Below are 25,821 nucleotides of genomic sequence, written 5' to 3' on the forward strand. Positions count from 1 at the left end.
TCTCGAAGACATCAGCTTTTTATACCCTTTGTTCAGAAATATCACGTGTTGTTTTTCCCCGAAGTTGGTGCGTCCTCTTTTGATTCTCCGACATTATGTGTTTTCCCCGAAGTTGGAGAAGACGTCTTTAGACTGCTGGAAGTGTGAATTTCCCTACGGGGATGAATAAAGTATCTATCTATCTATCTATCTATCTATCTATCTACCCAGCCAACTTTCTGTCCGTTTCGCATTCGCCCAGCTGTTCTAAATCAAGCAGAGTGTTATTCTCTCCATGACACTTGTTTTTCTCAAACTCGGTTTCTCAGCATCTTTGGAATTTCCTGTCTAAACAAGCGTTTTTTTCCTTCTCAATACTGTTGGCAAGCTCTGACCCACAGCTATTCCACAACACCTGCTCGCTTGCAGCTTCCACAGCCATCAAAGTTAATCTAACCATTATATATCTGATGTTTACCTTTTCTTCTTACATATTCACTAACTTTCACTAGAATTCAACAACATGTAATATATTATGTGTGGAGGTAATTCAACATTTCTCTTTTTTAAAGGGTCTGTAAATGAAATGGTAAACGGACTACATTCATATAGCGCTTTTCAAGTCTGAAAACCTCCCAAAGCACTTTACACACACACACACCGATAGCCAGAGGCAGCCATGCCAGGCACCTACCTGCTAAAGGATTTTATACATTTGACCATAAAGGATTTTATACGATTGACTCATAATGCAATGAAGATTTTCACTGAGTAGGCTTTAGTTCAATGACAGGTTAGGCTGTTCCAAATGCAAAATATTTTGTCTAGTTCTGTTGACAACAGGACTCTGACGGAGGACGGCAGGCATTGTTTTGAGAACAACGCCCTGATGACGTAGAGACGCTCGGTTTTGTTTTGGGTGTTCCAGACGTCACGGCGCTCTTCTCTGAAGTGGTGGAGCCCGGGGGGGGGCTTCATTGGCGCGCCCATGGGAGGAGTCGGCGCGCCGTTGTGCGGGGAGAGGATGGCCAATGGGGGGAGAGCTAAAGGACTTCAGGAGAAGGATTCCCAGAGACTCCAACGACACCAATTCGTCCGTTTTCAACGGAGTACACTTAGTTAAAATGTTAATGAAATTAAATCTGCCCCCGTGTGGAAATCTCGGCTTTCCTGTTCATCTTTTCCGTCAAGAAAGAAGCGCGCATAAATTGTTGGGTGAATGTAGGTTGTGTTTGGTTAATGGAGTCAGATAACTAATTCGAACAATTTGGTACATTTTGATATTTAATTCCCAACACTGCTTATCGGGAGCGTAACATGTTCAGTGTCATGCCCAAGGACAGTTCGACATTTGACTCAGAAGAGTCAGGAACCGACCCTGCGACCACTCCCGAACTACTTCCTGTGTGACTGTGTATTATTACGCACCTCCTAGTGGTAAATACCAAGCAGAAACGTGCATTTATAAAAAAATTGTAGATGAAGAAATGTGCATTTATGTCTTATTTATTTCCTCTTTGACATTAAGGGCAATTGGCATCCATCACTTTGGTGCATTACCGCCCCCTGTCTTTACAAATAATAGTCTCTCATCCACTCCTCAAATGGGCGGGGTGTTGGTTTTCATCTGAAAGGTGCGCGGGGTTTGTACAGGTTTCCAAAATTAAGTTTTACCTTCCGTCTCTGACACCGTCACAGGCTGAGGTCATGTGACTAGCAGATTTTTTGAGCGCAAACAAAACAGTCACACGACAGCGCCCCCCCCAGTGTCCGTGAAGTAGCCTCTAATCCAGGGGTCGGCAACCTATGGCTCGCGAGCCAGATATGGCTCTTTTGATGATAACATATGGCTCGCAAATCTGGCTCGCAGATTTGGGTTTAAAAAAATTATCGTTTGCTTAAATGCATCCATCGATTTTCTATTGATCATGTCTTGTGCAGAGTTGCAGTTGCACGAGCGATTGTCTATTTTAATTGGATGATAATACCCGATGTTGGCTGTTACTGGGGGGCACAGGTACACGCCCCCTTTTGCGTCCATTGGCACTTGGCCGTTGGTCATTAGCTCAAAGCTAACTCTTCGACGGAGAAGATGGCAAAACGAAAAAAAGATGATGAATATCGTACATTTCAGGACGAACAGCCCGAAGAATTTGCCTTTGTGAAGAGGTATGCCTAATTTGCTATGACAAAATTGCATCGATGAAACAGTCGAATGTTAAGCGGCACTTCGACACACGCCATGCCCCCTTTGCACGGTCTGCTTTTGCAGAGCAATGTGCGCTGGTTGTCAAGAGGAAAGTTGCTCAGCCGTTTTACGGCTTGCCTCAACGAAATACGGATTTTTCTTGAAACGAAAGGCAACGAGCATCCTGAGGTAGCGAAAACTGAGTGGCTCCTCAAGTTTTATTATCTCGTCGATATTACCGAACATCTAAACCAGCTCAACGTTAAAGTGCAAGGCGTTGGAAATACAGTGTTATTCCTTCAACACGTTGTGTTTGCTTTTGAAAACAAGCTGGAGCTCTTGATCAAGGATTTTGAAACAGGTCGCTTACTACATTTCGAAAAACAGAGTTTACAGAGGCATACACAACAAGTGAGCCCACTCAAAACATCTCCACCTGCTAGCTGGCTTCACATCCGGTCTCCTCCAGTCGTTCAAAGCGCACTTTGGAGAATTTCGTGAGCACTGTGGTCTTATTAAGTTCACCACCCATCCAAACGAGTGTTCACTGAACACAGCCGACCTGAGTTGCATTCCTGATGTCTCCCTGGTAGATTTTGAAGCAGAAGTGGCTGACCTGAAGGCCTCAGAGATGAGGATGAGCAAGTTCAAATCACTGAATGAAGAATTGGAAAGAATTGCACGACAGAAAGCGGAGTTGGCGAGCAAGCACATGAGGACAGAACTGGACAAACTTCAATCCAAAGACGAGCTGATTCTCAAAGCTTGGAGCGCGCTTCCAGTCACATACCACACACTGAGGCGTGTGAGTATTGGTGTATTGACAATGTTTGGAACGACGTATTCATGTGAGCAGTCATTTTCACATCTCAAAAACATCAAGTCCAACCTACGATCACATTTAACGGATGAAGGCGTCAATGCCTGCATGAAGCTTTAACTCACCAAGTACCAACCAGACTACAAAACCATCAGCAAATCCATGCAGCACCAGTGGACGCATTAATGGTGAGTATTATAACATCATTATTTAAAATAATAAATTAAGACGCTTGTTATGCTCACATTTAATTGAATTCAGTCTTAAAATATATTATATGGCTCTCACTGAAACACATTTCCAAAAATTGTGCTTTTATGGCTCTCTGAGTCAAAAAGGTTCCCGACCCCTGCTCTAATCGTTTCTCTTATTTGGCCTGAAACAAGTCCATCCTTTCGCCACGTCGCCATTTCTTAGCATCCTTTAAAATGTTTGAAGAAAAAGCCGCAGGTGGACAAGCAGTCATGGCGGCACGTGCCGGAGTTTGGCGCCCAGATAGGTTTTGGCCTCCTCGATCCCGTTCAGTTTCTCCAGCTCGTGGTAGGGCAGCTGCAACAAACAATGCCACGCTTTAGCGAACTTTTCCACCTTTGACATGGCTTCCCGCCCATATTTCTGTCCTCCCCAGTGTTGGGAATATCACCGGTATAAATTCAGATTCAGATTCAGATCTACTTTATTGTCATTCTAGTACACGTGTATACAGAACGAAATGTCGATGATGGATGGAATTCCCATGTGTATTAGAGTGTGTGGTTGGTGATAAAACAAAATACAGAAACCTTTCACGGAAAAGAAGCTACAATTGAAGATTACAAGATTTCTGATGATGTCGTGTTACAAAAAGCAAGGTGAACCGAATTTAATGTGAAAATTAAGTATGCCTCTTCAAATTCATTTGTCAATCGATTCCTAATTATAGTGAGTTATGGGGGTCGGTTTGTACCTTCAGAATGGTGTATCCCAGCAGTCTCAGGTGGCGGTCCCTCATGGCGCGAGAGCCCACCAGGATGTCCGAGTTATGGCAGTAGTGCCACTTGTCGTTCACAGAGATCACCAACCTGGCGGGGCAGGAAATGTTTTTGCGCTGGTCGGAAATTTGATTTTACCTTCAGGCAAGGACTCAAAGACGTTAGACCATTGGGTCTCACATCGGCACAATGGTGAAGCTAAACTGCCCCTGCCCTCCAACACGTTGGATGAGTGTTTAAGACAGCAAAAGACTCGGGACTATTTTAGACAAGACAGACTTCAGCATCACACTGAAAAAGGCTCCAAAATCTTTCTGGCGTCCAGTAAATAGTTCAATGAGAATATGCTGTATCCTGGTTCTTATTTATAATATAGCAAGTATTTCAGTTAAAAGAACCGGACATAGATTCAGGCCCAACCTTACAAAGACAAGAGTGCCCTAAATAGTCAATGGTATCAGGCAAACGCAGGCAAGCGGACCCACCTTTTTATTTGGTTGTCTTGCTCTGGTGTCCCTCCTTCGTAGGAAGAGGTTCCCGATTGGACAGAGAACCCTGCGCTGGCCTGAGAATCCGGTGAGGGGGTGGCGCTGGCATCCGGATCTGGATCCCTTGGTGCCAGTGGGGTGTCAGAGCTGGGGGTGGCAAGTGGCGAGTTCTCCTGGTCTTCCACCAGCGCCTGGAACTGAAGCCCCTTATCCAAGGGACTATTAATGTGTCCATGGTGTGCATGGCTTGACAGAGAGGACCCAGGTCCGGTCCCGTCCGTGATGTTGTCTGTGGCCTCCTTTGAGTGTAGGACAGCTGAGGGACTGTGCAAATCACTGACTCGAGGCAAAGGCGGCGTGGAAACTGGGCCTGGAACCGACTCGATGGGGCGAATAGGAAGAACCTTCCCCGATGAGTCTATCCGCAACACAAAGTCTGGGTACAGACAACGAAACAAGAATGGGCATGCGGACTTCCTGTGCCAGGGTGTGTCTCTTTACCTGTGTAATATCCAGGTGCCAGGACTTGGTCCTGCTCATAGTGGTCTTCTCCGAGCAGCTGACGCAAGGCCTCGCCCACCAGGTCTTTATAGCTGGCACAAAAACACGGGTAGGTGGGCTGCTCGTTTTGAGGACAGGAAGAAACTTACCTGTACTTGCGGTTCATCTCGTCTGTGGTGAGCGGGCGCTGAAACATGGGCACCTTGAGGTCCTGGCGCAGACGTGGGCCACAGTAGTCAGGTTGCTCCAGTTCTAGGGCGGCATCCAGCAAGGACAAGTAGCGGCGCATGATCAGGACGTAAGGGCCAGCTAACAGGATGGGATGGTTGGCAGTAAGGTAGGGAGATGTGGGCAAAGTCTGGCGGCGGTGCAGGAAGGTACCGACTGTTGAGGTTGCTGATGAAGGCGGGCGAGAAGACGTGTTTCATGACGGCAGCGGGGAATCGACCCAACTGGAAGAGCGACATGATGATGTTGACGGTGGCCAGTGGGGAACTGGTGGCTTTGGATAACAGAACCTCCTCCAGAACTCGGAAGAACTGGTCCTGGTTGGACGGGCGGTAGCTCATCCTGCTAAAGGGAAACACCAGCTTCTGGATTACCTGCAAGGGGGCGTGGCATCAGTGGCAGCTCAGGGATCGGATGTGCGCTGGCCCTGCTTACCTTGGTGTTCAGATGTTCCGCCTCTCTGACCAGAAAGTGGGCCACGGCATCCAAAAGGGCCGTCTCCCGGAGGCGATGGCGTGCAAGGTACTTGGCGATGAGCGACATGGTGGAGGCGCTAAGTCTGCCGTCTTTCTTGGGGAGCTCATCTGCACAAAAACATAGCGAACGGGAATAGCTCTATGAGCCAGCTCTTTTTAAGTGAATGACAAGAACCGGCTCCCCGCCAATCAGGAGCCAGCTCCCTTCAAGACATATTTTCTCAGTAGTGATGTCTTGCTAGTAAACGGAACAGCACTATGAATTCTTATAAGTGAAAGCTAGGAGTCGGCACCCCGCCAATCAAGAGCAAGATCCCTTTGAGACAGCACTGCGTTGTTGGCCAACGTAACGCATATATAAGCTGGCTCTTTGAAGTGAACGATGGGAGCAGGCTTCCCTTCAAGACGCTTTTATTTTGTAGTAGTTATGTGTCGTTGGTGAACATTTTGTTATATCAATCAATTATATATATATATATATCAATTATACAATCAAAGCGGCGCCGCCATCGAGCGGCTGCCTTTCCAGCAGCTCCCCTGTTATCTCTCACTTTTTAGGATTTTTTTTTTTGTTTAATTGTCTGCTTCTATCTTCTGTGTTTTTCTTCCCGTTTTGACAACTACACTATGGATTACATCTATCCTATGGACATGGGTTTTAGCGCACAAAAATAAGTTTATTCAAGGAATCAACTCCTTGCCCTGAAGAATTCTCGTGCCGGCGTGATGAAGGGGCCTATCGTGGAAGAAGAGCCGGAGCTAGCGAAGCGGCTAGCGGCGTTATAAGTCTTCGGTACCATCCGTAATCATGGTAAATGCGAACTCACTACCAAATAAGACCAACGAGTGCTGGTGGAAAACATCGAAGCGCACAGGGAGCGCAGTTGCTGTGTTTTGCGGAAACGTGGCTCACGTTTAGCATTCCGGACGCTAACGTGTAGCCACCCGGAGCTACCCGGCTTCAGCGCCGCTATACAGAGACACGAAAGCCTGGGGGAATCGGAGAGGAGGCGGACTTGCTAACACGAGGTGGTGTATCCCCGGACACAAGAAAAGATTTCCATCTGCCGCAGGGATGTCGAACTTTTGGACTAGCGTGTGACGTCATCCACTCCGCAACAAGCACCCCTAGGGCATCATGTTAATCTGTTAATAAATAACGGGGTAGACTGCTGGAAGTGTGAATTTCCCTACGGAGATGAATAAAGTATCTATCTATCTATCTATCTATAGTAGTGATGTGTCATCGGCTCTATGAGCTAACTCTCAGACGTGAACGACAGGAGACAGCTCCCCACCAATCAAGAGTTGGTTTCCTTCGAAACCCTGTTTTTAAAAATCAATTCTTTTGTGCATAATGTTACATTGTTATTAGTAATGATTAGTAATTAGAACAACGATAACAAAAATCTCAATAGTAGTTTGGGGAGCCTATAGAGCCAGCTCTTTAATTAAAGAGCTGGCCCAATGGGCCGCTTCCCTAAAAAGAACTGGAATTTGAATCACTAAGAGAAATACAATACATGTTTTGGAAGAGTCTCTCTTCTAACACAGCTGATCCAATTGTGCCACGTCCTTTTGATAGGCAACGCCTCTGAACCAATCAGGGGACTGGCATTTTGTGGGAGGGACTCCTCACCTGCCAGGCTCCTGATGAACTTCTCCTGCCGGTTCTGGTAGAAAACATTGGAGCTGAAGATGAATTCCAGACTTTTGTTGTTGGCTTGGCTGGCACACAGCGCCAACATCTCGTCCAGAAGCGCCAACTCTTGGTCGCGTAGCATGCTAACGCTAGCTAGAGTGTGGTTGACCAGACGCAGGATCTTCCTAAAGGGGGCGGGACATATGACCAGTCAGCCAATACCATGGCAGCATTGGCGCAGAGGTAGAATCTTAAGCCAGGGATGTCAAAGTCTTGTGTTTGGTGCGAAACTTCACAATTTTAGCTCATCTTAGTTTTTCGGTATTATTCTTCGTCATTCTGCCTACTTTAGTGGCCAACCCGACATATAATAATCATGTAAAAATGGGAACAAATATTTTTAGCTTTGGCATGGACTCTGTTCTCGGGTTTATTTTAACAGTTGAGTGAATGCCGTTTTACACCTGTACCAACTCACCCAATGTACAAACTCAACAATGACCTCTTGCAGCCAAAAAGAGCACTTAGTTTGCTTTTTTTTTTTTTTTTTTTTTTTTTTTTTGACCTAGAGCATAAGGTGGGCAAACTACAGCCTGCGGGCCACATGTGACCCGGCAGGCTTTTTTAATCCAGCCAGTCGAACAAAAATGGTTAAAATATAAAGACAATATATATAAATGGTATATAAAGTACTGCTCGTAAGAAAAAATGTTTTGGGGTCTCAAGTTTGTCCTCATTGTCCCTTTGTGTGTCTACAACAAAAGCACTACGACAGAAATAATACAAATACAAAATTCTCACATAACTAAATATCAAATTTAGTGCTAAAACCAGGGACTGTCACTGTTGCCATGGCGCCGAATTGGCCCCCGCCAAGTGGCGCCAGCTTCTGTCACAGTTGCCATGGCGCCCAAAAGGCCTCGCCCATGGGCGCCAGCTGTAGCCTGTTGACAGATTTGCTCCCTGCCAGTATTTAAACTTCGTCCTGTCAGTCCCCTTTTGTCGGTCCATCTGCCACTCTCCGTTTTTACACGGCAAGCCCTTTTTCGCCTGACCTGGGTTTTTGCTCCTGTTTTTCTCCCGCCACGATCTGTTTTAAGCTAGACGACGTCTGCTCTCTAGTCCCGTATTACGAACTGTTTCGATCTAGACCTCGTCTGTTCTCCCCCCCGAATAACGATCCGTTTTTTGATCTCGACCACGTCTACTCTCCTCTCCTGCCTTTCGACATTTTTTCGTTCCCGACACCGCCATCGCTAGCCACGATAGTCCCACTTCCGCATCTGAGCAACCTACTCCCCGCGACCAGCGATCCCGGATCGTGGGTGCGCTCCTTTCCCTTCTCCCCGATAAAACTGAGTAACGTTACGCGAGTGCGTCCTGTTTCCTGTTCTGGTCTTGACAGGGACATAATCTATTATTTTGCTTCATTCTGAAAAGAAAAAGATACTACAAAAATACTACAAACATTCTACTATTGAAATGGTGTAAATACATGAACTATCATACTGATGTTAATTTTTATGAAAAAAAATCATAGGTCGAGAATTTGTATTTAACACTCTTAGACCGGCGCCATGTTCTTCCGCCATGCTCTGCCCTGTATCACTGGCTCTTGCTCGTACCAGACAACACAGTGCCATCTACAGGTCAAATATTACACATTGGTAATATCAGTATTTTTTGTTATTTTTCTAGAGAATAAAAAAATGTAGTAAAACTTTCAAATCAGGTTAAAAATATAGTCAAATCCAAAATGACAGCAAAAATTAAACCAAATGAATGAATAATGGTAAAATGGCGGCGCCCTCTGTTGGCTGCGGCTGCATCGGCTCGCTACAACGGGTCAGGTGTATCGACATTTCGTTCTTACAAAGAATGACAATACAAAGGAAATTATTATTATTATTATTATTACATCCTGGACCAGGGTGACCACAAATACTATGTTAATTTTTTCAGGATCATTTAAGTTTTAAAAGAACGTGAATTGAATTAAATAATTATTGAACATTTTGTATGGATGGTGTGTCTCGAAAGTTTTCAATGTAAAAAGTGTGCCTTTGCTCCAAAAAGGTTGGGAAACACTGCGATGGATTCTGTGCTGCTGCTGTGATTTGTGGCTAAATTTTCAAGCCGGCCTTAAACTTTTTCCATCAACTCTTAAAAACATCCGTTATTGATGGAAAATTGTCAGTTTACGTAACCTCTGCAGCCACAAAAATATAAAAACATGTTTACACAGTCTTGTTGGACTCAGGTTTGGTTACAAAAGACAGGCTTTACTTTGTTCCCATAAATCGACTCTCCTCCTCTAGAGTCCTCACACATAAAATATGAAATTTGGGGTTTGCAAATCAAGTCAATTGGTCGAAATGGACCCGGCTTATCCATCCATCCCGCTATCCATTATCTGCACCGCTTATCCTCAGTAGGGTTGCAGGGGAGCCCATCCCAGCTATCTTCGGGCAGTGGACAGGGGACACCCTGAACTGGTTACAAGCCAGTCGCAGGGCACACAGGGACAGACAACACACTCGCTCGTTCACACCTAGGGACAATTTGGTTAGGCCAATTAACCTGACATGCATGTTTTTGGAATGTGGGAAACCAAAGTGCCCGGCGAGAACATGAAAACTCCACACAGGAGGATGGATCTCATTAGCTCAGAACTGTGCCGCACACACGCTAACCACTGCGCCGCCGTGCTGCGACCCGGCTTGTGTTGGTCTGCATTTTTTAGGCCCCATCTTACCTGTGGGCCGGGTGGTCGTTGGCGTGCGCCAAGGTGGAGTGCAGTTGGAGTCGGTAGTAGGAAAGCAGCAGAAAGAGGGTCTGCGGGTGGCGCTCTCTTTCCAGGTTCTTCTCCAGGAGGCCCAGGCAGGCCTCGGCCAGGGGGGTTCGATCGCCCGGGTGCAATTGGACGCTGGCGCTGAATGCCATGGAAACGTCCTTCTGGTTGAAGTGTGGCAGGCGGGCGAGACACTGCGACTCCAGCGCCGACACTAGGGGGCAGTCACCAGAAAGTCCTGATTGCAAAAAAACACACCATTGTTAGGAAATAATTATATTAAAAATGTACCGTTTACCAAATTGTTTGAATTAGTTATCTGACTCCATTAACTGAACACAAACTACATTCTCCTAACAATGCATGCACGTTTCTTTCTGGGAAAAGATGGACAAGAATAGCCGACATTTTCACACGGGGGCAGATTTAATTTCTTAAATAATAAACTACGTGAATTCCATCGAATTAGCCGAATTAGTCTTCGTCGAGCCTTTTCTCTCGATTGTCCCTTTCTCGATCTTCTCAAGTTCTTCCTCTGCCCAGGCCTTTCTCCCAAGCTGGCGTGTCGGCTCCTCCCATGGGGCGGGCCAGAGACCCCCACGTGGGAGATCAGAAAACGGGTCGAAGGGAAACAGACGGGAGCCGAAACAGGAGTGAGTCAGGGTCGAAAAGCTTGCCTAGAGTACACTGAGGTTCGCAGACGGACTGACAACAGGTGACGGATAGACGAGGGTTTAAATAGTGACAGGGAGCCAATCAGAGTCCGAGGCAGTTGGAGCCAAAGGAGTGGGCACAGGTGCCTCGCATCAGTAATCATGAGAGCGCAGGTTCGAAAGCGTTCCTCTGGTGCCGTGGAATGCTCTTCCCCTCTGAGATTCGATCTGCAACCTCAGTGGAAATGTTTAAATCTAGGCTTAAAACACACTTCTACTCTATAGCATATAAATAACCTATATTTTATGTTGACAATATCTGTGAATGATTTGTTATTGCAACATCCATTGCAGCCTGGTCATCCTGGAAAGGGGGATGACCTCACTTGCGGTCCCTTCTCAAGGTTTCTTCATTTTCCTCATGTTGAGGTTTTTGAGTTTTTCCTTGTCTTCATGTCGGTTTTAGATCAGGGGATGGTTTAATCGTCAGTGGTTTGCAAGAATCTGTGGTCTGTGCAGCTCTTTGAGACTCTTTGTGATTAAATAAACATAACTTGACTTGACATTGCCTATCACTGAGAATAAGCGGAATCATTCCCTTGAAGCTCAGCACTTTGTGTTCCTAAAAGCCAATTTGCAGACTTAAGATATTTTTGTTGTTTTTGTAATTCAATTTTTGCGTTTTTTTCAGAGGTTCTGTGTTGCTTGACTTTAAAGTTGCCGAGTATAAAAAAGTTGAAATAGAATAGAATAGAATATACCTTTATTGTCATTGCTACAAATGGGCTAACATATTGTGACAACGAAATTGGGCATGACACTCCAGTTTTACACATTCATAGTGAGGTATGAGCAAGAAGATAAAGGAACAGAGAAGATAATGTTATAAGACAAGGGGGATAAGGCTATAGTTGTAATTTACATGGTATTTACACAAGAAATGTCGGCATGTGGGATGTTACATACAGGGTTGTCGTGATAACGTTGGTATCGTAAGGGTTGTGCAATATTGCATTTGGTGCAAAGTCATCATAGTGCAAAAATAGTCATCATATGCATTGGTGCAAACATAGACATCATAGTGCAGAAACAGGAAATGGTCAGACATTGTGCAATTTGAGCATTAAACGTAGTGCAGTCGGCATGTGCAAGAACAAGACATGAGTAACATTATATTCGTATGAGGAATATAATATAATATAATGAGCTAAACCTTTGGCAATAAGGGAGCATGCTGCCAGACTGCCCACCTGCCGGGGTCTCACAAGGTTCAATAGAAAACACTGGAGTACATAGTGAAGGATTTTATACATTTGACTATAAAGGATTTTATACGATTGAATACAAGTTACATTTATTGAGTAAAATGAAGATTCTCATAGAGTAGGCTTAAGTTCAATGAGCAGTGAAAGTTCAAGGCAACCTTGTAGAAAATATTGTTTACAGGAATGGCGGGAACGGGACGTGAGGCTGATAAGATAGTCAGCACATCCGACGACGCAGAAAGGCCCTGATGACGGAGGATGGCAGGCATTGTTTGAGAAACGCTCTCCGCTGTTTTGAGTTTTCCAGACATTGCGGCGAGGTGTTGGAGCTCACGTTGGTTGGGTTACATGGCACGCCCATGGGAGGAGCCGGCACACCGTCTTGCGGAAAGACGTAGGCCGAGGAAAAAAGCCTGAAGGACTTCAGAGAGGCTTCGCAGAGACTCCGACGACACTAATTCCACTAATTCGGCCGTATTCGATGGAGTTCACTTAGTTCACTTTTTAATGAAATTAAATCTGCCCCCGTGTGAAAATGTCGGCTTTTCTTGTTCATCTTTTCCATCAAGAAACGAGCCCACATTGTTGGGTGAATGTAGGTAGTGTTTGGTTAATGGAGTCAGATGACTAATTCGAACAATTTGGTAAACGATACATTTTAATATTTAATTCCCAACAATAGCTGTCAAGGGCCTGCCACTCTGCCTGCCTTTGAGGCTTATGCCCCATCACTGGCACCCAAGGAAAGGGAAATCGTAACTTACGGAGGCTAGCGGCGGCGTGCAGACAGTTGACCAGGCCGAAGTTGTCAAAATGCACGCATTGGGCCGCGACGACATCGCACAGCGCCAGGAAGTCCCGCTGCTCCAAGATTCCTCGCTCGCTTGGCGCCGCCTGCAGCAATTGCGCCATCTTGTGGAGGGCCACAGGGTAGTGTTGGTGAGAGGTCTTGTTGGGGTTCTGGGCCAGCCAGCGCAGGACCTCGTCGGGCTTCCGCGAGCGTTGGATGAGACGCTTCATGGTGAAGAAAGTGTCGTAGCTCGGGTTTTCCCGTAAGCTGTTCCGGGTTTTGGCCCTGGCGTGGCTGTGAAAGTGGGCGTGGCCTTGCCAGTGGGTCGGGACCCGGGGTTCGGGATACTGCTGCGGCGGTGTGGGCGGACCTCCTCTTCTCGTTTTGACTCCGCTCCCGACGCCGTGGCGGCAGGTGGCGCACATGGTAGGCGTTACCGCGGCGACCGGCCTCAGGATGTGGAAAAGGGAGCGATGCAGCATGGTGCCGGTTCCGCATCAACTGGACCCGACTCCGAGATCCTGCGTGGAAAAGCAACAACTTTAAGGTACCGTACCACTGCCACTCCAATTTAACATATATCATTTACATATTCTTTTCTTTTATCATTTTAATTGATCTTCATTTGCACTGAAAGGAGAATAGAATAGATATCAACCAGGGCTGCAACAACTAATCGATCAATTAAAATGATAACCGATGTGATGCACCTGTGCCCGCTCCTTTGGCGCCAACTGCCTCGGACTCTGATTGGCTCCCTGTCACTATTTGAACCCAAGTCTTTCCGTCACCTGGGGTCAGTCCGTCTGTGAACCTCAAGCTTTTTCGACCCTGACTCCCGTCTGTTTCCCGACTTCGACCCGTTTTTTGATCCTAACCACATATACTCTCCTCTCCTGGCTTTCGACTCGTTTCCGATCCGACCACGTTTTTTGCTCTCCTGTCCCGGCGACTGACTCGTTTTTTCCGTTCCCGACACCGCCATCGCTCGCCACGGAAGTCCCACTTCCGCGTTCAGAGCGACCTGCTTCCCACGTCCAGCGATCACCGGATCGTGGGTGCAACCCTTTGTCATGTCCAGCATGGTCGCCATGACAACCAGCTGGCCCCGCCCCTTGGCACCGGCTGTAACAGATTGTCTAAATTGCGTGTGTGCTTCTTAAGGGCGGGTTTTGGGGACTGCCGGTTGCTGGATCATTGCATTATTCTGTTCTGTTTTGCTCTGTTCTGTTCTGTTTGATTCGAGGAAGACCTGTCATGCCCGTTTATCTGAGTTAGTAACTTTAAGCCTGTTTGTGAGTATTACCCAGTCTGAATTTCTGATTGCCTGTAAGTCTGTTTTGTTTTTGTCCCTGCATGTTGGACAACTTTTATTTTCTAAATAAAAGTAACTGATCGTTACGTAAATGAGTTCACCAGTCCTGCCTCCCTGGTCCGGTCCGTGACACCTTTTCCTTTCTTCCAATAAAACAGAGAAGCGTAACGCAAGTGGGTCCTGTCTCCGTTCTGGTCTTCACATCAATTGGCTTATTAAAAGCGTTGGCAACTAATGAGATCATCGATTCGTTGTAACATGTGATTTATGAGCCACTAAGTGTATTAGATCGATCCGGACCCCGAGTCTACGGTCTCCGACGATGGAATCGCGAATGGCCAGAGCTCGCCAAGGTTGCAGCTGCCGGTCGGCGAGGCTGGGTCGTCTGATGGCGGCGCATGGATGCAGCAGCTCACAGCTAATTTTTGATTTATTACTGTTCTCTTGTATAACTGATGAATGACCTATATTTCACGTTGACAATATCTGTGTATTGTTTGTTATTGCGACATCTCTTACAGCCTGGTCATCCTGGAAGGAGGATTACCTCACGTGCGGTCCCTTCATTTTCCTCATGTTAAGAATTTTGAGTTTTTCCTTGCCCTCATGTAGGTTACAGATCAGGGGATGGTGTCATAATAGTCAGTAGTTTGCAATAATCTGTGATTAACGGCATTAACATTTCGCACCAAGTGCAAATAGCTAGCGCTGACTTGCTTTTATTATTGTGGAGTTATCTACGACGGGGGTGTCTAAAATGCGGCGGGCAGGCCAGATCAGGCCCGCCGAAGGATTGAATCTGGCCCGTAAGACGACATAGAGAGAAGTGTAAGAGAAAAACGAGCTGCAGGTTTAAATAAACCCGGGCGCCACTCCAAATACACTAGCTATATTTCTTTATCTTTCTATCTCTCTCTATTTATTTCTCTCAGTTTTTTGTCTCTCTTTATTCTCCTTTTCCCCTGCCTTTCCCTCTCTTTCTTTACACTTTTACTTCTTCATTTTTTTTCATCTTTTTTTCTGTCTCTTTCTCTCCCTTTATGTCTTCTCTCATTCTTTTTATTGTCCCTTTTTCTTTCTCTGTCTCAATTTCTATTTATTTCTGTAGTTTCTCTTTCTTCTTTTCTCTCTTGCTCTTTTTTTCATTATTTGTCTTTCTTCCTCTTTTGTAATTATCACTCTGTCTCTTTACCTCTTACTCTTTGTCTTTGTTTGTTTCTTCTCTGTCTTCTCTTATTATTTGTCTCTCTTTCTCTTATTTTCACTTTCTTTCTTCCACAATTTTTCCTTCTGTCTTTCTATCTCTGCCTCTTTTTCTCTCTGTCTCCCACCCATTCTCTCTTTTTTATTCTTTCTTTTTTTCTGTCTACTTCTCCTTTCTATTCTTTTTTTCCTTTTTTCCTGTCACCATTTACATTTATGTATTTCTCCATTTTGCTTTCTTTCTCATTTTTTTTCTCTCGTTCTCTTCCCTCTTTCTGTCTCTCTCAATCCACTTTCTTTATTTCTTTTTCTGTCGTTATTTCTTTCGTTTCTGTCTCTCTTTATTTTTCTCTCTTTGTCCCTTTCCTTCCCCCGTGAGTGTTGCTTTCTAGCATGTGACCCCCGAGCTCCAATGAGTCCGACACCCCTGATCTGTGACGTCACAATGTGTGACGTCACGACACCGCGACGGTTCACGTAGCGTTAGCCGAAGAGAAGCTAACAGGCGCCCATAGCCGAAACCGAGAAATTTGGGTTCCCGTGAAGCTCGTCGGTCTCTCTTACCTCATGGCTCGTCCCCGCCACCGGGAAAAAAATGACAGCGGAGGGGGGAAAACATGCAGCGGTCAGCCGTGACATTCCTCCACGCCGCCTCCCGGCATGCAACGCGCGTTAAGCTTCACTCAATTCGGGTGAAGTCGCACAGTGATGTGTCGTTCGCGAACAAAACGGCTTTATAAGACGGCTCTATGAAGTGAATGACAGGAGCCGGATTCCCGCTTATCAAGAGCCAGTTCCTTCCGAGACGCGTATTTCCACTTGTAATTGGTCTAATTTACAAAAATTAATGAAAGGACAAATGAAACAGAACATTGAATGAAAAATTGTAATGTCAGACAAGAAGAAAAAGGCTTGTAGTCTATCATAAATGCTTGGATTTTTTTTCAACAATCTTGGATACATTCACTCTGCAACAACAAGAAATCAGAAAATAAGTGCAGTTTCACAATTTGCTTCTATGTAAAGTTTATTCTTGTATTTAATAGTTTATGTGTTGTTGAACTAAAAACTCGGAGTTGCTTGACTTTAAAGTTGCTGCTTGGTATAAAACAGTTATGAGTGAAGTGTTCACTGTAGATTGACAAAATAAATGCTATTATAATTTAGTAGAATAATCGATTATTGAAAACATTTATTTTGAGCTCAATGTTACATTTTTTCTTCGTTTTTCTATCATTTTTCTTCTCTTTTCTCTTTCCCCCTTAATTTCTTATATTTTTCCCCTTTGTTTCCTTTTCGTAGCTTTTTATTTCTTTTTTCTTAACTTTTTCTGTTTTCCCCTCTCTTTTCAGTTCTTTTTTCCTTTTTGTTTTGCTTTTTACTCCATTTCTCGTTTTTCATTTTTTATTTTAGTTTTTGTTCTCTTGTTTCAGTTTTTTTTTCCTTTTTGTCCGTTTTGCTTGAGTTCTCCCTTATCAGGGTTGGGTAGGGTTACTTTAACTGGATTACTTTCAATTACTTTTGGATTACTCCAATACCAAATATGCTAATAAAAGACAAAAGAAACAAAATATGAATACAATGATGACTCACAACACTTGGTAAGCTTTCTTACCTGGCTTTGATCTCTTTGATCTCCGGCAAAACTAACATAAATGCGACAGAAACAAAATGAAAATAAATCCAAACAGCTTGCCAACATCATTTTTGCCGTTCTATGTGTTCCGTTACTCCCCAACCCCGCACAAAATTTAGTAATTTTATTCATATTAAGTTTATTTTGTCTTTTATTAGCATATTTGGTATTGGAGTCATCCAAAAGTAATAGAAAGTAATCAAGTTAAAGTAACCCTACCCAACCCTGATTATCATTTCATGGTTTTAATTTTAAAGCAACAAAGACAACCTGAAGAGCCGTTAGTAGAGTCGCCTCATCTCTGCGAAGCGGTGCATTTTGGGAAAAATTGTTCACCGCAGGGGCTGTTTTACCGATAGAGAGCGCTGCTTACACCTTGCTGCGCGTAGCTTCGACGTAGAAGAAGTCGTCAGTCAACAGTTAGGCAACATGGCGCAGTGCTTGGATTACAGAACGGCAATTTCAAAGTCGGCGAGTCACCGTTGACGTTATCACCCGGAGGCTTTCCAGCATGGCGCACCGCTACCTTCGCCTGTCGGCGGGCTGCCAAAACACCCTGCGGCTCCTCGTTGCGCCTTCGCCCGCCACCAGCAGGCTGGTAAGTGCTTCTTCACATGCTAACTGCTAGCCTAGCTAAGCGACTGACCGACAGGTCCGTGGACCAAACATGGCCCGGGGCTGTCTCGTAACCCGACTTAGTTGTCGGTTCGACTCTGTTGTTCGAGTTGTCCTCGTGACGAAATGTGTTGGGTTCGAAACCTGTGCGGTTGTTTACGTCTCGTGTCCTTGAGCAAGGTTCGAAACACGCAGTGGCTATGACGTCACTGGCTCAAATAAGAATATGGGCCACTGATGACGTCACTCTTCAAAGAAAACCTTATGAACCTAAGTTTGATCAATTTTAGATTGAATACATTTGGGAAAATGTTGTGATTGGAATGGATGACTCTGATAAATTAAATTAACGCCAAAAGAAACTATTATCAATCTTGTTTTTAATTTTAGCTTAATTTTACATTCACAGGCAGAACATTTTCTTCTATCACATTCAAGTATGAAATAAAACGATGTCCATCAAGGTTTCCACCAACATAAAAGCCATTGGAATATTTGTAAACATTAGGTATTTTTATTGAAAGGATTGTAGGATGTTTGGACGCGTTCTAAGGGATGGGCAGGGCACCGTATGATGTGGCAGGGGTAAACCAGTGAAAGCTGTCGGGCCCTGCTGTTGAACAGAAGAGTGTGTTGTGTCACCCTGACCCGAGTTACACAGCTTTCTTGTGTCGCCTTTCATCTGGAGGGACGAAAGCATGACCGACTTGGGTGCCGAGGTGCTTAACTTGTGGGTGTTTGGGCATTTGGGTGGGCCATGGCCCCCAAAATTTTGTTTTTTGTGATTTGTATGTGTTTGTCTTGCTGTCGGTCACTCCTCTCGAGGGATATGACCAAGGTAGATAGATAATAGATTTTCATGTACTTCCCCTGCCCACCGCCCGAAGATGGCTAGGATGGGCTCCAGCACCCCCGCGACCCTACTGAGGATAAGCGGTGCAGATAATGGATGGATGGATGGGTTACTTCTGTTTGTTTTCATCCCCTGACATGTCCCTTTATTTGTTCAGTTTTTTCCACCATTGTTTTTTCTTTGTTTTTGCTGTCCTGTACACTTGGACATAACGTTACACAATGTCGCAATACCAATTTTGAATGGAATTGTGTTTGTTTTATGTTCTTAATTAAAAAAAAAACATAGGTTTGCTGATTTTGATGCAAAAAGTTTGTAACACGTTACAAAATCTTACCTCTTTTGTATAGCACTGCAGCCATCGAATATCCTGCTAATAGTACAAATCTGAATGAAATATTTTATCAATTGCATTCTAAAATGGTAAAGAGACTCTATTGACAGACACGCTGTGTTATTCATAAACACTGTGCACGCAACATGTTTTTAACTGGCTTTTATTTATAGGTCTTCACTCTCTTCACAACTAATTAGAGCAGAATTCAGTAATACAGATTCGCTTGCAGTGAAGAAAATCAGCATTTTCCCATTTAACGCATGCTTGGTCTGAGTTTTTGCCAACATTATTTATATTATACAGAACAGGAACAACACAGGAGGTTCTATGCAACTGTATTCAACATTCACTCACAATATTTCAGCTTTTTCAGCCACATATAAGGCAGTCCTCTATATCTACAACCCAATGGAACAGCAGGGAAAGTTATCTATTTGGGAAATGTGAAGCACACTGTAAAGCGCTTTTGGAAGTCTTGACTTGAAAAGCGCTATATAAATGCAGATCATTTCATTTCATCTATCAAAAATACTACATTTCAGTCTGCGGCTGCATCGGCTCGCTACAACGGGTCAGGTGTATCGACATTTCGTTCTGTGTACATTGTTACAAAGAATGACATTACAAAGGAAATTATTATTATTATTATTATTATTATTTATCATCAAAGTCATCATCCAATCGTGGATTTCCCCTTTGTTCTCGAGGAATGATGACAAACCAATGCTGTTATGTCCTTTACTGCAAAAACCGGCAATAACAACAACACAAGAAGGTGTACTTTTCTTGCACTATTCTCCATTGTGGGGTTGCCTCAGCGCCATCTAGAAATAGGTAGTGGATCTGAAAATGGTGCAGCTGAGAACGACTTCAGGATTGCGGGGGGGGACGAGTGCCCTGGGCGTTTTTTGACCAAATGCATCAACGCCAAATTCCCCAAATGTTTGGTGCCAGGTTCACGCCGAGTTTGAATGTTTAACTTTATTTCCACAAAAAAAGCTCATTTCAGAGAGCTCAAATTGTCTTGTGACACCAACGCTTCAAAGAACTAAGACAACTTCGGACATCTTGTCCTGACTGGAAACATGCATGCAGATTCTTCTGTCAATGCACAATGTTCAGTTTCCTTCTTTGGCTCAGGTTTTACATTTCATTTTCTTTTTGTCCCCTGTATTGGAATCTCTCTAAACTGTTCCTGTGCTCAATGTACTGCTGCGCTAGCCCCCCTCCCCCAATCCTTCTCTACTCTGCTCCGTGAACAAAAACACTCATATTAACCAATTACACAAAAGTGCGTGAAAGGAAACAAAAACAAAACCTGGTGCCCCGCAATAGTTTTACATGGTATGGGAAACACTGACGGCTCACTTTTTTTGCATTCAGGTAACAAGAAGGCTGGCGAGTGGTCGAACTTTGTTGAGCGAATTGCTGGTAGCCTGTCGGAGTCTCCAGTCCTCCAGACCGCCCAAAGGTTCTCTAGTGACACCGGCGGGCTTTCTCGCTAAAAACATGATTAATGATTTATTTTTTTTCCCCGCCTCGCAGGATTTGAGAAGTACTTTCCAGACAGCCCCAAGGACTCCAAAGAGACTGGCTCACCTGAAAAAGGTTCGACATTTCTCAAGGAGGCGTCACAGAACAGAGTTGTAATAGATGGCTACAAGCTCACTTCCCAAATGAAATTGAGTAACCAAAGTCCCACAGTCCTCTTAAGACTGCAGTTGGATCACTACCAAATTGAATTGTGGCTAAGCCCGCCCCCTTTACTCATTCATACAAACATTACACATTCTTTGAAGAGCGCTATGGCAAATATCGCAGGAGGCAATCGATGCTTTTTGGGCCCAGAAAAATCACATATCATTTCAAAGTTACCAAAAGGGCCTCATATTCATAATTTAATTGTTGAGAAGGTCAATGAAAAGTTCCGGCTAGTTCAAGTCAAAGATGCATATTTTTCCAGGACCAGCCTTTTTACCACCTGTAGGCTACCTGAAATGCCTCTCCATTAGTTTGGCGCTACCTTATTCAAGTTAAATCATTGTTATCTTAGATGTTCACTGGCAAGTTGAAGAAGCTAAGCTCCATAAATTAACGGATTGGCTATGTTCACACTGCCGAGAATGGCGACCAAAGGATGAAGGTGTTGTATCTAAGTCAGATAAAGAGGCTTCCCGTGCTACTGGTAACCATGGAAACCAATACTACATTTTCTTGTGGAGTAGAAAATCCCAACCCAAAAAAAAACATCTAGAGAGGCATCGGTTCCAGCAGGCACACGCCAGAAAGTGCTTCCCCAAAAACCGAGGCAGTTAAGGGATCTATCAAGTGTGAACTGACTAACAAATGTATGAACAAATATTAAAGTCGGCCTTGTTGTAATATGTAACAAGGTTGTAATCAATGCTAATTATCGAGGCCAGTGAGTACTCTATAAGGGAGGATTTAAGCAGTCTCTTGTATTGGAAATGAGACAGAAAACTACTCAAATAATCCAACATAGTGGAGTAAGTGAATAAGAAGCAGTACTGCGTGTCCAAACTAGTCTTGGAATCACATCTTTTAAAGGGGATAACCTAATGTATGTAGCGGACAAATTGCAGCCGGTTATTACCCCACTCTGCTATGTTGCCATGCCTTTCCAGACTCTTTATCTTTGTTATATTTTTTTCTGGCAGACCAAAAGACAGAGGATGCTCCCAAAGAGACGGGTCCATCTTCATCGGGAGGAGGGGGAGGCGGCGGGGGAGGCGGCGGGGGAGGAAAGCGAGGCGGCCGGAAGGAGTCTCACTGGTACAGCCGTCTGCAGAAGGTTTGTATTCTTCACAATTTGCCAATTATGGCACTTCCAACATCAGACAAACTATTTTCTTTCAATATACTATTTTATTGAAGCGTATTTAGGAGGTCAATGCAGTATTTTGTTGATCAATTGATGCGTACATTTGAATCTGATTTTCTGGTTGGAAGATTGCGTCTAGCAATCATGGAAAGCAATGAACTGGCTGAAACTTCTGGTGGCACGTGTTAGCATTCGAACACTAAACTACGGCCCACGGGAACTACCGTAAATTCCGGACTATAAGCCGCTACTTTTTTTCCAAATGTTCAGCCCTGCGGCTTATTCATGAAGCGGCTTATTTAAGTAATTTTTCTAACGACCAGCAGCGGCACTCGAGTGCAAAAGGTAAAATTTAGACCGGTGGAATCGTACACCGAGGTAAACTGCATCCTCTAGGTGGGGTTTTTAAGGGTTATTGTTCTATCTTCGTTATTCATTATCGATTATCCGTTATCGGTCAGTTCATAATACGCTACAAAGCCTAGGAGCCGGGACACTTACTCTCAGCCAAAAGGCCAAGCTAAGGTCCTAGCCCTAAAGCATTGCTGCGATCATTGCGAATGCACCGTTCCCGGAGGTACTGCAATACCGGGCCGATGCGTGGAGTGGACAGAGCAAGCTCTTATTCCATCTCCGGATTGGTCTATGATCAAATTGTCCGTATCACAGATGATAGAGGTTCGTTCCAAATGTGAGGAAGATGTAGGAGTAGCGTGGTGGTACCTTTCACAGGCACGGTTTGGGATGAAAGTTATATTATTATTAAAGCTTTGAAAACTCGGTGTACCGTCTTTCTTTGTAAATATGTGTAACCATGTATGATATGTATTTGCAACTGTATATCTTTGTCATGTATTTATTTGTATTTATTTTGGACACTTATTCTGATAAGTCTTGCACTGACCAATTAAAAAGAAGGGGCGTAACAGACGCGGGGTATTATGGGAAGTAAGGACCAGTAAAGGTGAGTGTTTGTGGACACGACAGATAAAGGTGGATATATATTTTTCCCACCCTTACCTTTGGAAATATACACTTTTTTTTCCCTTGGATTACTTTCATCAGGCACCCAGACTTTGCAGGTCTGCATTAAATGATAACCACCGGTATCATTTTCTGTTCAATACGTCGATTATGGGATTCAGACTCCGACGGTATGTGTCGGTCAGGTCAGAACCATAGCTCAGCCTCTTCGCTGAAATCAAGTGTCTCAGCTTGGTGGGTCAGAGGTGAAATGCGATATGACTAATAATTATTAAGTGACAGAGAAACAATAAAAATAGTCTGGTTATCCTCATTTAAATTGCTCAATTAGTAAGGACTTCTTCTCATTATGTGGTTGCATGCGGCTAATATACGGGTGCGGCTTGTGTATATAATAAATCAGTTTCCTCCCGAAATGTGGGGTGCGGCTTATAATCAGGTGCGCCTTATAGTCCGGAATTTACGGTATATACACAGCATGCAGACTGAAAAAGTGAAAAAAAAAATCAAAAACAAGGAAAAGTCTTGAAAGGATGACTAGTTTTGCTAACATGTGCCATGAGAAGCTGTTGCTACTTATTCGTTACCAGCAGAACTGTTTGTACTTGGAACACTTCGTCCACAGGCTGGGCATCGCCCTTAGCGACGCCCATGGCAACCACTTTCCCACCTTTGGTCCTCTTCTAAGTTTGCATAGCGGGGGGGTAGGAAGCATTCTATTCAAAATTGAGATACTTTGAAGTTATGAGATTAGATAATCACATTACCACCGGAGAGAGACAAGATTCCGTCATTTGTAACAATGGTTCGATTCAATCATTGGACACAATTTGAAAGGCATTTTTGACATTATGTGTCATTTTGACAGATAAACACACCACACCAAAACTTGTGTTTTATTTTTTGTTTCTTATGGAATCCAACGGGTAAGGAGAGAGGGCAAATAATGTCCAGAGTTATGAGGTCCTCGATACAGAAAAATAAACAATGAAACTAGCGGTAATGGAGTAGATTTCCCTAATGAGGAGACTGAATGAACGATGCTTGTTCGGTCGTTGGCTGCACCCGTTGTCAGTGTCGCGAGATACGATTTGACGCAATCCCCGTATCATGACATGCTAAACAGAACCGAGCGTTTGGGTTGCAGGGTGACATTCCATGGGACGAGAGGGACTTCCGCATGTACGTCCTGAGCGGCGTGGCCTTCTGGTCCACCGTGGCCTATTACTTCCTATTCAGGGACGGAGGCCGAGAAGTCACCTGGAAGGACTTTGTCAACAACTTCCTGTGTAAAGGAGCGGTGAGGTTGACGACAAGTATGACAGCGGATGCTAAAGATGGTGTCGTGACACGGCTCTTTGTGCCCAGGTGGAGCGGCTGGAGGTGGTCAACAAGCGCTACGTCAAGGTGGTCTTCTCTCCTGGCAAAATGCCCGTAGACGGGGTGAGTCGGCAAACTTTGCGGCGCTATGCCGGGGTGGCCAGATGGATAAGGGACTCGGACAAGGTCAAATTGCTGAAGAAGAGAGAAAATAAAGTTGAGGTTCTGCCATCACTCGAGCAGAACCTGCACCAATTCAATTCAAAGTTTTACATCACCATGTGACTTCCAAAAAATGATTAGCATCGCTTTTAGCATTTTGACTATGAGCAATGTGTTCCCTGGAGGCGTGGGGAAACCGTATGAGTGGCAAGCTGCAGCTGGTTCAAATATTTGGTAGAAGTGCTTGTAAGAAAAAAAAACATTGATTGATGGTATTGGTAGAAAAATCTAGTCACTGTCTCCAATCTGATACCTTGACAATACTTAAAGTAAAAAGGCAATATTGGTCTATCCCGGCTCCTCCGTGTTATATGTCAAAGTGTCCTTGGGCAAGACACTGACTCCCTAATGCCCCCAATAAGCAGGCAGGCGCCTTGGATGGCTGACTCCGTATTGGTGTGTGGATGTGTGTGAATGGGTAAGTGTGAAGCACATTGTAAAGTGCTTTGGCAGGTCTTCATTGACTTGAAAAGCACTATAGAAATGCCGACCACTTACCATCCACCTTTGCATTTACAGTGAATCCTGTTTTTTCAAGTGTGTTGTTCTAAAAAAGAACTATAATGCGCAATTTTTTTTGAATACAAATCTTTATCTGTTAACCCCTTAACAATCCCCTAGAATTGGTGTAAAATCCCAATCCAAGAATTACCCAAAGTAATTAATTGCTTGGAGAATATGGACGCTTTTGGTCTCTTTTCAAAGGTAACGCTCTCAAGTTTTGTCCCAAACGGAAATATTCATTGCAAGTGCAACCAACATTGAGTAATTTAAGTTGGAACAAACAGAAATAGAAGGTTTTTATACTCTGTGCGCCATCACAAGCCTGCAAAAGGGCGTAGCGTGGGTATTTAATCTGGAAAACAGCTGGGAATATAGCATGAATTTTTATTTCCCTTTCTTGAATACCTGCTGGGGTTTCACTTAAAAAAATGCAATTAAATCAGATTGAACATTTTTGCAATTAAAGATATCCCTGGGATCAAATCAAATTATAAAAGAAATCAGACATTATAATCCTACTAATTACACATTTACTCCAGTCCCCGCAAGCCCCTCACTTGTGCTAGTCAGTTCTTGCCTTATGTTTGTCCTGCTAGAGTTTTCCTTTCTCAGATGTGGCCATATTTGTTATTTCTCCCTTAGCAGTACGTTTGGTTCAACATCGGGAGCGTGGACACCTTCGAGAGGAACCTGGAGAGCGCCCAATACGAGCTTGGCATCGAGGGCGAGGGGCGCGTTCCCGTCGTCTACTCCACTGAGAGCGACGGGTGAGGAGCTTTTCTCCAGCCCTCCTTGCTTTGTGGTTGGGTTTCGCCGATGCATCCTATTTTCAAGGTGAAAAGTCGTCTTTTTTCCCACTTAGGACTTTCCTGCTGAGCATGCTGCCCACTGCCCTCATCATCGGCTTCCTGCTCTTCATGATGAGGCGAGGCCCGGCCGCCGGGGGGCGTCCCGGCCGTGGGGGCATGGGCGGCCTGTTCAGCGTCAGCGAGACCACCGCCAAAATCCTCAAAGACGAAATTGACGTAAAGTTCAAAGACGTGGCCGGCTGCGAGGAAGCCAAGCTGGAGATCATGGAGTTTGTCAACTTTCTCAAGAACCCCAAGCAGTACCAGGACCTCGGCGCCAAGATCCCCAAGGTCAGTTGAGGAAGCAGGTGTCTGTTAGAGTGGTTCTTATTTTCCTAGTTTTTCGTTGT

General features: G+C 44.5%; 2 protein-coding genes and 1 pseudogene across 5 annotated transcripts in view; 1 reads left to right on the plus strand and 2 right to left on the minus strand.

The window, feature by feature from the left end:
- On the minus strand, positions 1-17,736 carry fastk (Fas-activated serine/threonine kinase). 3 transcript variants are annotated; one of them, XM_088350656.1, is made up of 11 exons: positions 15,875-16,037; positions 12,767-13,313; positions 10,049-10,322; positions 7,291-7,478; positions 5,611-5,759; positions 5,333-5,549; positions 5,097-5,256; positions 4,948-5,039; positions 4,444-4,864; positions 3,934-4,048; positions 1-3,536 (listed from the first exon to the last, which is right to left on the minus strand). In XM_088350656.1, the coding sequence occupies exons 2-11, from the start codon at positions 13,272-13,274 to the stop codon at positions 3,450-3,452; spliced, it is 2,211 nt and encodes a 736-aa protein (XP_088206782.1). In that variant the 5' UTR covers positions 13,275-13,313; positions 15,875-16,037; the 3' UTR covers positions 1-3,449. The 3 variants fall into 3 exon arrangements, with proteins under 3 accessions (XP_088206782.1, XP_088206771.1, XP_088206763.1); XM_088350645.1 differs by lacking the exon at positions 15,875-16,037 and adding an exon at positions 17,217-17,736 and having other exon boundaries at positions 2-3,536; positions 4,444-4,882; XM_088350637.1 differs by having other exon boundaries at positions 3-3,536; positions 4,444-4,882.
- Positions 17,325-25,821, plus strand: part of afg3l2 (AFG3 like matrix AAA peptidase subunit 2) — a 22,314-nt gene continuing 13,817 nt past the window's right edge. The window contains exons 1-8 of one of the 2 annotated variants that reach the window (XM_088350620.1): positions 17,325-17,544; positions 20,135-20,222; positions 20,297-20,359; positions 21,430-21,563; positions 23,725-23,877; positions 23,946-24,020; positions 25,266-25,390; positions 25,486-25,762. In XM_088350620.1, the coding sequence (XP_088206746.1) occupies positions 17,458-17,544; positions 20,135-20,222; positions 20,297-20,359; positions 21,430-21,563; positions 23,725-23,877; positions 23,946-24,020; positions 25,266-25,390; positions 25,486-25,762 (1,002 nt within the window). In that variant the 5' untranslated portion in view covers positions 17,325-17,457. The remainder of the gene's footprint in view (positions 17,545-20,134; positions 20,223-20,296; positions 20,360-21,429; positions 21,564-23,724; positions 23,878-23,945; positions 24,021-25,265; positions 25,391-25,485; positions 25,763-25,821) is intronic. The other variant, XM_088350628.1, reaches the window with a different exon arrangement.
- Positions 22,149-22,297, minus strand: LOC148376851 (U2 spliceosomal RNA; annotated as a pseudogene).

Source organism: Urocampus carinirostris, chromosome 1, assembly GCF_059441175.1.
Source record: "Urocampus carinirostris isolate Australia breed hairy pipefish chromosome 1, RoL_Ucar_1.0, whole genome shotgun sequence".
NCBI lineage: Eukaryota > Metazoa > Chordata > Actinopteri > Syngnathiformes > Syngnathidae > Urocampus > Urocampus carinirostris.

Excerpts from the sequence above, each read along its gene's own strand:
- fastk (XM_088350645.1), bottom strand. The coding sequence starts at position 13,274 with ATGCTGCATCGCTCCCTTTTCCACATCCTGAGGCCGGTCGCCGCGGTA. Across the intron at positions 5,550-5,610 it reads CGGAACATCTGAACACCAAG|GTAATCCAGAAGCTGGTGTT; the intron begins GTAAGCAGGGCC and ends GCCCCCTTGCAG. Across the intron at positions 5,040-5,096 it reads GAGATGAACCGCAAGTACAG|CTATAAAGACCTGGTGGGCG; the intron begins GTAAGTTTCTTC and ends TTTTTGTGCCAG.